The following is a 12,842-nucleotide window of genomic DNA, read 5'->3' as shown; positions in this document are numbered from 1 at the left end:
TTTGTCAACCACGAGTTTAATAAATCTATCAAAGGGAGGTAACCTGAACTTGAACCATGATTAATGATAAGTGATTTGTTCCAGAAGTCATACATTTATAATGTACAATCCTCATATCATAATAAAACTGGCCTTTTGGCTGCTTATACATAGTGCATAAAATAATCTACTATAAAATTAAATTCTTCCCCTCTCAATAGTTTGAAGAAATTGAAACTCACTTTTTTGTCATACATTATATGCAAGAGGAGTAAAAAAAAAATCTAACAGGACTATGTTCTAAATATTGATAATTTTACCAAAACTTCTACATATTTCTTGTCTAAATTTTAGCCAGAACTTATTGATGTGAATATAAAATTCCAGCATCAAACCTTATCCCTCTTTTTTGTATTTTCCTCTGGAAGGAAACTAATTCCTCTTTTTTTGTAGTTGCCTCACTGTATCATGTGTACAGCAAGATTTTTTTTTACCAGACAGAACCTACCATTAAAACATATAGTCTACCAAAAAGTACATCATCAACAAATTTCAATAAGTTATCTATAAGAATGGATAAAAGCCTGAATTTTATTGAGTACAAGTTTATAGCCCTAAAAAAAAATTTCTGAGAAAACTTGAGAGGTGCAAATATCATCTTTTAAAAAATATTAGATGTGTATCAAACAATTTTAAATGAAATTTCTCACTGGAATAACATTCATCATTTTGTTCAGTGTTAAAGAGTATTTCTAACTCATGACATCCATAATTAGACAGTCATTATTTTTTTCCCCAAAGCTTTTTTTCACAAAACAAAATCCTTTTTCAAAACTTATCTGTTTAAATTTGCACCTGCCAATGTTAGCTCTAATAGTTAAAAAGAAAACAAAAATAGATTTTTTTTTATATATATATCAAATTGTCATTTTAAGTATTTTACAAATTATTTTTTTTAAGTTTATTTCTTTATAAAACCTAACCTCTCTAAACATGGTATATTTGAATTTCTAGCATTAAATACAGTCCAACAATAATGGGACAAGTTTTAGATTTTATAGGTTTCCTACCATATATGAATGTCGAATGTTAACCAGTTTAGAGAGGTTTTAAATACAAATTTACCTTTAAAAATACACACATAAAAAATACAATGATCCCAATAAGAGTTATGTAACACAGTAAACCTGATTCTTAAAACACAAAAAACTTGCTGTTTATTTCATGCAATAATAGAACACATAAAAGGAAATCAGTTTTTTCCATCTGAAATTTTTTTTAAACAATGAATGAGAATTTTTTCATTGGACTCAAAATTAGACAACTAGAGGTAAAGTATTAAAAATTCAAGTTTCTACAAGTAATTTCATCTTTCTCATTAATTTTGCAACACATACCCTCCATAAGACCTTCAACAGGATACTTACAAAGTACAAACTTGAGGGTTTCTATTATGACTTTAGGAAGTATTTTATAAAACAAAAGACTACTGTGTGTACTGCCTTTGGGATCATTGAATCCTTCATCAAGCTTATGCTGGACATCCACACTTTAATGTTATAATTATTTAACTTTTACTTAATTTATTACGAATTATCATCTTTTTAAGACATTGTCACATTTGAGATCAGTTTGTTAGTATGCAATGTACATATCTCATTATATGGCAATATATACATATACATAAGTAAAAACTTTATTCAAGTATTTATTTTAAATTCTTTCATTCTAATTTTATCTGGATGTCCAACATCTCATTCTAACAAAACATATCTACATTCAAGTAAATTTGTATGTGCAGAATACAATATAAAATTTATATAAAGACAAGCTAAATTTTATCATTATTTTTATATATTATTTCAATATTTTTTATCATTTTTTTCAACACCTGCCATTGTTATGTGGGTTCTAGTAAACAAAAACATGAAGGAAGCTTGAAACAAAAATAATGAAATCAATTATACAGTACAGTTAGAGGAAAAAATTATCTCATTGAAATTATTCTTTAAGTAGAGGAACTTTTACATGTGTTACATGGATGTTATTAAGTGAAATGGTAAATTTTAAATATTTCAAGCATTACCAAACAATTTTCTGTAAAACTATGTTTTAACCACAAATAGAGCAATTTTAACAAAAATAACTGTCAACATTAGACCATGTCAAATCCATAATTTCCATCAAATGAATTGAGTCGCATATATTATATCTTATAACAGTTTTTTCTATTATATTTACTTAGTGCAATAAGCATCAATATTTTAAGATACAAATTAGCACAAACTTTTATTAAACAATGGGTTTTCTGCCTTTTTTAAAAGCTTCAAGAAAACACCTAATAAGATTTACTCTTACTGTACTGTTCATTGAGGTTGTGGAAATAGTATTTATTCATACAATAAATAAACATGTCAGAAAGATTGGAAGACAAACATCTTACATTTTCACCTAATGATATGCGTACATTGTATGTAGTTTTGTGCATTTTCAACAATTAAAATGAGTGCATAAAATATTTTTAACCAAAGATTTAGTCTTGACAAACTTGATCTAGTGTATAATCATTTCTTCAATTCAAGAATTAATGAATTGAATGACAAATGTTCCATATTTACTCTTTCAATAATTAATTTTTATTCTTTTACAACTTTTGCATGATTACATTATTGACAAAGATTACATCTTTTAAATAATTTAAATGTGACAAATTATTAGCACTCATTTTAAATTTCTAGCAGACTTGCATGGTAAAATGAAAATGACATGTATCATGTATGTATGCTTAGCATACTTTGTGACAATGCAATGCACCATTAGACTCTCACACTTTACATGCAATCATTTTCAAACTTATACAATATTAACAAAATAGTATAAAATATAATGGAAAATAAACAAATGATGATAAATGATGAATTTGGTAAGTGAATACTGACCACAAAGGAATGGCAGGAGTATTTTATAATGTTATTTGAAAGACAATCTGGCTTAGCACTTTAGTATCAGACTAGTCACTATTCATGCTACACAGAAAACTTTGGAACAAATACAGGTGCTTCTGGATTTAGTTTACTATTTGAGATCTGAAATATAAAATGTTAAAGTACTTGATTCTTCCTGTACAAACATGCATCAGAAGTAATAAATTGTAGATTAAATTGTTCATAACTAGTCATTTTTTACTCGAGAATCGGATATGTTTTTACAGTTTGAACTGAGCTTGAGGATCTGTATGGTTTTGTAAATTGCTTACGTTGTTAAACTACTTATCTTATTGATTAATTGGTGTTTAATGCCACTTTCAGCACTATGGTGCTATTTTGTGGCAGTAAGTTTCTATTGGAGGATGCAAGAGCTCCTGGAAAGTACAAATAACCTTCAGTAGAAAAACTGAGAGTAAAGTATTTATTTTAGACAGATGCAACATGCATATATCCTAAATACATCTTAAGTTAAACCAAATTTAATTCATTTGTATGGAATATTAACATTACAATACCTTCACAGGATCTCTGTGTACTATATATATGTAAAATGTATGTTAATGTTTACTAACCTGTGGAGAATTAAAATATTGCCATTGGGCTTCCTCTTCTGCTAACATTTCATCAAAACAGGCTTCTAAAAATAACTCTTCCCAAAATTCTTCTTCTACCTGAAATAAGTTATGTTTAAATTATAATATAAAAAAAAGAAGATGTGGTATGATTGCCAATGAGACAACTCTCCATAAGAGACCAAAATGACACAGAAATAATTAACTATAGGTCACCTTAACGGCCTTTAACAATGAGCAAATCCCAGACCACATAGTCAGCTATAAAAGGCCTGAATGAAATCATGGCCAGTTATTTGGAATCACATCTTCTTTTTTATATTGCAGTACAAAAACGTAGTTTCACTTGAATACTTTAAGATTTAAAACTAAAATAATTCAGGATTTATCTTCATTCTTGTACATACACAATCATCAATTTATTACCTGTCTATCAAATTCTTCTAATTCTTCAGCCATCCATAAATAATCAGTAAAATCTACATCACTTGGTAGAGGCACTGGAAGATCGTCAATGGTAAACCATATCTGTTCTTGTAATTTCAAAGGACGTCTCATGTTTCTTCTTATTCTATAAAAATATTCTGTGTATAATCTGAAAAAGCAAAATTTTCATCAGATTACAAGATATTTTGTTTCACATTTTATTATGTCTGGACCTTATATTCAAATACATGCCCGTAGCTACGTTTACGTCAAAACGTCTGGGCGTACACTTGATTTTTGGTAAAAAAAATATTCTTATGTAAATAAATTAGAAAAAGAACTGGTAAGCAGGTGCTCCGCAGGGCGCAGCTTTATACGACCGCAGAGGTCGAACCCTGAACAGTTGGGGCAAGTATGGACAAAACATTCAAGCGTGATACAGCTCTGAATTTGGATTGTGATCAAATTTTTGACATTACATGGTTTTTCTATACACAAAACAAATGTCAAGATTTTACAAATCAATTAAAGATTTCTTCTTCAAACTTTTTAAATCTAAAATTAAATAGTTGACACAGCATAGGTTTCTGACACAGAATGAATGTGGTCTAATGAACTTAAAAGTTTTTTTTTGCCTTTGAGCAATTCACTATGCTGTTAAATATTAATCCTCTCAAAAAAATGTTTGAAGAAATTTTCTTTTTATTAATGAAATCTGAAATGAGAAAAATTTAAACCCCCCCTTTTTTTTTCACATCCCCGTTTCCCTTTTTCCAAAACTGATATCAATTCAAATTTCTAATGGAGTTTGCAACAATAACTACTCTTTTAAATACATCATAAAATATTAAAATGTAAAATAAAGTGCTTGTTATCACTGAATGGTAAAGATTGGTTGGTAGTAAAAGTGAATATACATTGTTTATTGTATAAAACAATAAAAAAAACTTCATCAGCAACATTTTATATTGGCAAATTTCCAATGAAGTTATTTACATAAAGTTATTGGCAAATAAAAATAGAAAATGACATCATAGTCATGTCTGGCAAATGTCCAACATACATTATCTAAAAACATTTTAGATAAGATAAGGAAAATCAAAGAGCAGAATGCTCTGAGGGATACGATTGCCATATAGTTTTCATTGACACATGTATAGCAGTTCTGCCAACTTTTCATTAAGCAAATTCGTGAGATTTGGCCAAAATAAGAAAAGATCAAAGAGGAAAAAATTGATCCAAGGATACTGCTGCAAAAAATCATGAACATGCGTGAGTCTCACACATTTTTGGCAGCCCTGGCCTTGATAGTCCAAATAATTATGACGTCTTGAAAGGCTATTATATTTTTTTTTCTTTGACGCCTTACTTCGACGTCGTAGAAATGGGGTTCCTCCTAGAATTAACGGCCCCCATAGAAAAAGTCAAATTGACTTAAAGAAAAAAAATATAATAGCCATCCAAGACGTCATAATTATTTGGACTATGGCCTTGAAGGCATAAAACTTTGCTCAGTGCTTGGAGCACAAAAATCATGCTCGAAACAAGAAATCAAGCAATTTCATTGGTTAATTTTTGAGTATGAGTACAAAAAAACTGACTCGAAAGTTTTATGGCCGCAAGGCCTGGTACAGCTGGATAGTATTATTTTCAAAACTAATTCAACTGCACATGTAAAGGTAATATAAATCTGAATAGTCAATCAACTTTAAAAATAGCTAATCCCAGATACAAGTGTACGAGCAATGTACTTATTGTGTTTTATTTGTCTGCTATCAATTCCAATTTTACTTTCCACAGCAGTCACTGAGAGAGAGAGAGAAGGTATTTCACTTCATAGTTCGAGATTACTCTGATGTCCGACGGCTGATTTGCCAGACAAGCTGGAACCGTGGGGGACTTTTATGCTAGTATACTTAAATTATAAACTTAAATAGTCCCAGTCCCATATATTATATCAAGTATTATTGGATGCCGAATTGAATTTTAAATAGGTGCCGATTTGACTAGATGCCGATTTAACCAGGTGCCGATTTGACTTTTTCTATGGGTGCCGATTTGACTTGTACCCAGTAATCTCGGGACTATTCACTTCGTATATTATCACCGTTAATTCTAGGAGGAACCCCATTTCCCAGTCCCATATATTATATCAAATATTATTGGATGCCGAATTGACTTTTAAATAGGTGCCGATTTAACCAGGTGCCGATTTGACTTTTTCTGTGGGTGCCGATTTGACTTGTACCCAGTAATCTCGGACTATTCACTTCGTATCTTATCATCGTTAATTCTAGGAGGAACCCCATTTCTAACTCTTTAATTATTAATTTCCTTTGGGTCAGTGGGCATGAATCCTTCCGTACACACTCCTCTGTTTAAATTGAGATCGTTCTTAATATAATACGACGTTTATCGACATCTAACGAGTTAATTTTTTCTTAACGATTTTGACGGGAAATACTTCTGAAAGGGAGACAACTCGAAACGATAATATGGAAGACTCCATTTCGGCTAAAGGGGTGTTATAGGTAAAACTTCATTGATTTTAATTTAAATGATGCATATGATTTTAAATCATGCAACAACAATATTAAACCCTCAATAGCAGGCAGACATAGAAAGAATCCAATGAGTTTCAAATAAATTAATAAGCGGGGAATCCAGAACAACCACTCAATCTGATACCCCTTGAAATCAAGAAAACTATACGCATGCGCATTAATACATAAACAAACCCGCGACTTGCGATTTGGAACAAGAACGTTTATTTAATTTATGATATGATGAATGAGTCTCAATTTCTTTATGAAAGTACAGTATCAGTTTCATAACGGTAAAATACAGAAAACTCCACTTCAGTTCTTAAATGACAGAAATAGAATTATCGGAATTCAAAGAACTCTCGCATTTATCAAAACTGGGGAATTCCCTCTGACGTGTTTCTAAATTTATAAAAACACTAAATATAAATACTGCTTAATTTTGATTTTCCGTGTTGTTAAAAACACGCATATAAGTCAAGGGAAAAATCAAACATGAAGATTATGAGAAGAACATTACAGGAAAGTTGTTTATGTTCAATCCTTTTGCTTGTTTTTACCTTTTAAAGCAAGACAATCATAAGAATCTGAGATGTTGCTGAATGTTTAGAATAAAACGGTTGACGTGAGGGAATGAGCCCTGAGTCAACGGTAAAAGTCTACGGATTGCTTAAAAGCAATCGTATCCCAAAAAGCTTCATCAGCAACATTTTATATTGGCAAATTTCCAATGAAGTTATTTACATAAAGTTATTGGCAAATAAAAATAGAAAACTAGTATCTCCATTGTTTGTAAAACAATTGAAAGGTCTTTCCTTTAAAAGTGATGTTTTCGTATTGTTCTTTGTACGACCTTTCGTTTGATATACGACAAGCACACCTTCTGAAACTTTTCGCTTTTTACACTTAATGACCTCATCCGTCTACATTTTTGAGATCGGAATTATGATATATGGAACAGAGAAGATGAGCTTTCGTTTGATATGCGACAACACCATATTCTTGAAAGTTTGATTTTTGCACTTAATAACCCTATCCAACAAATTTTTGGAGGTCGGAAATTTGATATTTCAAATGTACACATCATGACCTTTCATTTGATATACAACAACCCTACCTTAAAAGAACATTTATTTTTTGCACTCAATGACCCCATCCAACCCATTTTTGGGAGACGTCAATTTGAAATTTGAAATGTACGCTTTATGTTCTTTCATTTGATAGGCGACAACCTTACCATCTGAGAAATTTGAATGTTTGCACTAAATGACCCCACCCGTCCCCCTCGGATGAAAAGGGGGTTTAAAATTTTCATTTTTAAGTAGAGTTTATTAAGACCTTCAATTTGATATATCAGATGACCCCATTTGACAAAGTGCAAATAATGATGCAATATCAATTATATAAATAGAAGTTATGAAACTTACAAAGTCAATGCAAAACTTGAAAATTTCAAATTGATTTTTTGGTGTTTTTTTCCATTGAATGTTTTTGGTATTTGGTCAAACATATAACTATGTCAACCTCTTCAATTTCTAAAACATTTTAAGTGGTAAGCTCTTGATGATTCAGAAATACATGCCTCCTCTCGAAAAACTTCACACTGCATTATCTCTAAAACGACAATAGATATCTCAAATCTGTTAAATGATAAATGATCTACAGTTGAAGGACAACATTATAGAAAAAGAATTGGGACAATTTCAAAGTTCACCAAGGTCACAATTAATCATCAAATATACGATGCAATACAAAACTTGAGAACCAGAAGTCGTAGAGACATGGGACTATCACCATTCAACTCAGGACCACTTGACCTTTCAAATATTACAAGGTCAAGGTCATAGTAAAATATGATGGTCAAGGTGAAATTTCATCATGACCTGACATTGACCTCAAATTGAAGGTCTTGAACTACTGATCATCTTTGCAGTTTATAGTAGGTTGATATCTGTTACCTTTAAAAAGATATACACACAATACTACACTTTTAAGAATGATCCCGTCGTAACTTTTGAACAGACAGTCGGACTCTGTTGAGGTCAGAGTATAAAATGTAGAGCTCGTCGAGAGGAACATTTTATACGCTGTAAGTATGAAGCAAACTCTTATCGTTTTCTTAATATGAAAGCTTGAAATTGCAGCGTAATTTTTTTTTGCACTCGGTGACCTTTGACCTTGGGTGCAAATTAAAGGTCACATGAACTTAAGATTATTGGTGTAGGTCCCAAGTCTTTACGACTTCCGGTTCTCGAGATACAATTTTTCAAAAATTGTTTATATTTTTTCAAGGGAAATAACTCCTTATAAGGGTTAACAATCAAATGATTGTATATGTTTATTAACATTGCCATCTGGTCCTGTACATGTTGCCGTTTTCAAATCGATTCTATCTTGAATACTTTTTGAGAAAAATGTAAAAGAAAGAAATTGCTTCAAGGGGACATAACTCTCATAGGGAATGATGAAATCCTTAGCAGCCTCATATGGTAACACATCATGATGAGATCTAACTTTTGTCCAAATAAGGTCATGATATCTTCAAAAACAACGAGGGGGGGCCATGTCGAAAAAAACCAATAAAAGGGAGATAACTTCTAAAGGGGATGATGAAATCCTACACAGCCTCATCTGGTAATACTTCATGATGAGGTCTACCGATGGTCCATATTTGGTCTTGATAACTTCAATAGAAACAAGGGGAGGCCATGTTAAACAAATGCTGGATGAAAAAAAAAAAAAAAAAAAAAAAACTAGTATCTCAATTGTTTGTAAAACAATTGAAAGGTCTTTCCTGTAAAAGTGATGTTTTCGTAATGTACTTTGTACGACGTTTCGTTTGATATACGACAAGCATACTTTCTGAAACTTTTCACTTTTATCACTTAATGATCTCATCCGCCTACATTTTTGAGATCGGAATTATTATATATGTAACATAGAGTAGATGAGCTTTCATTTGATATGCGACAACGCCATATTCTAGAAAGTTTGATTTTTGCACTAAATAACCCTATCTTACTATTTTTTGGAGGTCAGGAATTTGCTATTTGAAATGTACACATCATGACCTTTCATTTGATATACAACAACCCTACCTTAAAAGAACATTTATTTTTTGCACTCAATGACCCCATCCAACTCATTTTTGGGAGACGTCAATTTGAAATTTGAAATGTTCGCTTTATGTTCTTTCATTTGATATGCGACAACCTTACCATCTGAGAAATTTGAATGTTTGCACTAAATGACCCCACCCGTCTCCCTTGGATGAAAAGGGGGTTTAAAATTTTCATTTTTAAGTAGAGTTTATTAAGACCTTCAATTTGATATATCAGATGACCCCATTTGACAAAGTGCAAATAATGATGCAATATCAACTATATAAATAGAAGTTATGAAACTTACAAAGTCAATGCAAAACATGAAAATTTCAAATTGATTTTTTGGTGTTTTTTTCCATGGAATGTTTTTGGTATTTGGTCAAACATATAACTATGTCAACCTCTTCAATTTCTTAAACATTTTAAGTGGTAAGCTCTTGATGATTCAGAAATACATGCCTCTGCTCGCAAAACTTCAAACTGCATTATCTCTAAAACGACAATAGATATCTAAAATCTGTTAAATGATAAATGATCTACAGTTGAAGGACAACATTATAGAAAAAGAATTGGGACAATTTCAAAGTTCACCAAGGTCACAATTAATCATCAAATATATGATGCAATACAAAACTTGAGAACCGGAAGTCGTAAAGACATGGGACTATCACCATTCAACTCAGGACCACTTGACCTTTCAAATATCACAAGGTCAAGGTCAAAGTATAATGTGAAGGTCAAGGTGAAATTTCATCATGACCTGACATTGACCTCAAATTGAAGGTCTTGAATTACTGATCATCTTTTCAGTTTATAGTAGGTTGATATCTGTTACCTTTAAAAAGATATACACACAATACTATACTTTTAAGAATCATCCCGTCGTAACTTTTGAACAGACGGTCGGACTCTTTTGAGCTCAGTGTGTAAAATGTAGAGCTCGTCGAGAGGAACATTTTATACGCTGTAAGTATACAGCAAACTCTTATCGTTTTCTTAATATGAAAGCTTGATATTGCAGCATAATTTTTTTTTGCACTCGGTGACCTTTGACCTTGGGTGCAAATTAAAGGTCATATGAACTTAAGATTATTGGTGTAGATCCCAAGTCTTTACGACTTCCGGTTCTCGAGATTTTTTCAAGGGAAATAACTCCTTATAAGGGTTAACAACAAAATGATTGTAACTGTTGATTAACATTGCCATCTGGTCTTGTACGTTTTCAAATGGATTCTATCTTGAATACTTTTTGAGAAAAATGTAACAGAAAGAAATTGCTTCAAGGGGACATAACTCTCATAGGGAATGATGAAATCCTTAGCAGCCTCATATGGTAACACATCATGATGAGATCTAACTATTGTCTACATAAAGTCATGATATCTTCAAAAACAACGAGGGGGGGCCATGTCGAAAAAAAAACAATAAAAGGGAGATAACTTCTAAATGGGATAATGAAATCCTACACAGCCTCATCTGGTAATACCTCATAATGAGGTCTACCGATGGTCCATATTTGGTCTTGATAACTCCAATAGAAACGAGGGGAGGCCATGTCAAACAAATGCTGGATGAAAAAAAAACAAAAACATGCGAAAAACAATAAGGTCTTTCCTCGGGAAGAGGAAAGACCTTAAAAACCGGAGAAAAACAATAAGGTCTTTCCTCGCGGAGAGGAAAGACCTTAATGACATCATAGTCATGTCTGGCAAATTTCCAACATATATTATCAACTTCTATTCTATACACAGAAAGATAACTCCAATTGAAAATTAATTGCTATTGCACAATATTGTGCAATTAGATATTTCTTGCTATTGTGCAATACTGTGCAATTGAAAATTTCTTGCTATTGCACAATACTTGATATGGAATCCTGATTTGGACCAACTTGAAAACTGGGCCCATAATCAAAAATCAAAGTACATATTTAGATAAAGCATATCAAATAAGCTCAAGAATTTAATTTTTGTTAAAATCAAACTTAGTTTAATTTTGGACCCTTTGGACCTTAATGTAGACCAATTTGAAAACTGGACCAAAAATTAAGAATCTACATACACAGTTAGATTTGGCATATCAAAGAACCCATTTATTCAATTTTTGATGAAATCAATCAAAGTTTAATTTTGGACCCCCATTTGGACCAACTTGAAAACTAGGCCAATAATTAAAAATCTAAGTACATTTTTAAATTCAGCATATCAAAGAACCCCAAGAATTCAATTTTTGTTAAAATCAAACTAAGTTTAATTTTGGACCCTTTGGACCTTAATGTAGACCAATTTGAAAACGGGACCAAAAATAAGAGCATGAATGTTAGGCCCGGTGTTTCTGCCGTGTTTGGGGAAAAAATCCCCAAGTCCGGCTTCATCAGTGGTCGACTCAATAATTGTATATTGGTGTATTATTTATGTTTTTTGTTTTATTTCGTATATTATATTGGACCAATGTATTTAAATAGCCCCTCCGAGCTCATCGCTTTTTTGTTGCTCTATGGGGGTCTTTTATTGTTTTGTGTTGTATTTGCAACAGAATTTGCAAAAAAAGACCACCACCCTGAGTAGGCTAAGGTATACCTGCATATTCTAAACCACATACCAACTTGAAAAAGGTGTAAACTTTTAAAGAAGAGAAGTTTTATCTGTCTTAAATAATGTGCGATTATTTATAGTTCTATGTGTCATTTGCCTTTTCAATAAGAAAATGCAAACACAAAGAACGAAATGAATTTTTATCTCCCCTTTCACTTTGTCTGTTTTGCAGTGTTTACAAACATTTGACAAAATATCATGAAATACATAATGTCACGGTACCAAACAGATTTTCAGATGGCTTGTAATGTGATAATGAAGTGTAACTACCTGTGACACAAACACTGTTCTGTGTTAAAGGTTTTTTGTTGTGTAATTTCCGTAAAAGTCGGGTTTCACTAATCAGACCTTTGTTTATGACAGACTGTGTAAATCGTTTTTTATTCCACAAGTAAATAGTTCTCCTGAGCTTACTCGAATTTGCAAAATTAACACAATAGACACATTATATTTATATTTCATCGATATGAATGTTTAATTATTGTTATTTATGAGCTATCATTTGTCAATTTCAGTAAGATTTTAAATTACTTGTCGTCCGCGGCCTCGGCGCATGAATTTGTTGTAAACAATGTTTGTAAACAAAAAGGAAAGACAGTTCAAGGTGTAATACCGCAAAAACATAATACGTCACATC

General features: G+C 31.6%; 1 protein-coding gene across 1 annotated transcript; it reads right to left on the bottom strand.

The window, feature by feature from the left end:
• Positions 1–2,471: 2,471 nt before the first annotated feature.
• On the bottom strand, positions 2,472–12,581 carry LOC143073579 (polyadenylate-binding protein-interacting protein 2B-like). Its single transcript, XM_076249219.1, has 4 exons — positions 12,476–12,581; positions 3,965–4,133; positions 3,539–3,637; positions 2,472–3,065 (listed from the first exon to the last, which is right to left on the bottom strand). The coding sequence occupies exons 2-4, from the start codon at positions 4,094–4,096 to the stop codon at positions 3,006–3,008; spliced, it is 291 nt and encodes a 96-aa protein (XP_076105334.1). The 5' UTR covers positions 4,097–4,133; positions 12,476–12,581; the 3' UTR covers positions 2,472–3,005.
• Positions 12,582–12,842: the final 261 nt, after the last annotated feature.

The sequence above is a fragment of the Mytilus galloprovincialis genome, chromosome 4 (assembly GCF_965363235.1).
Source record: "Mytilus galloprovincialis chromosome 4, xbMytGall1.hap1.1, whole genome shotgun sequence".
Classification (NCBI taxonomy): domain Eukaryota; kingdom Metazoa; phylum Mollusca; class Bivalvia; order Mytilida; family Mytilidae; genus Mytilus; species Mytilus galloprovincialis.
The sequence above is the reverse complement of the archived record's forward strand: the minus strand, read 5'-3'. Positions and strand labels throughout refer to the sequence as shown.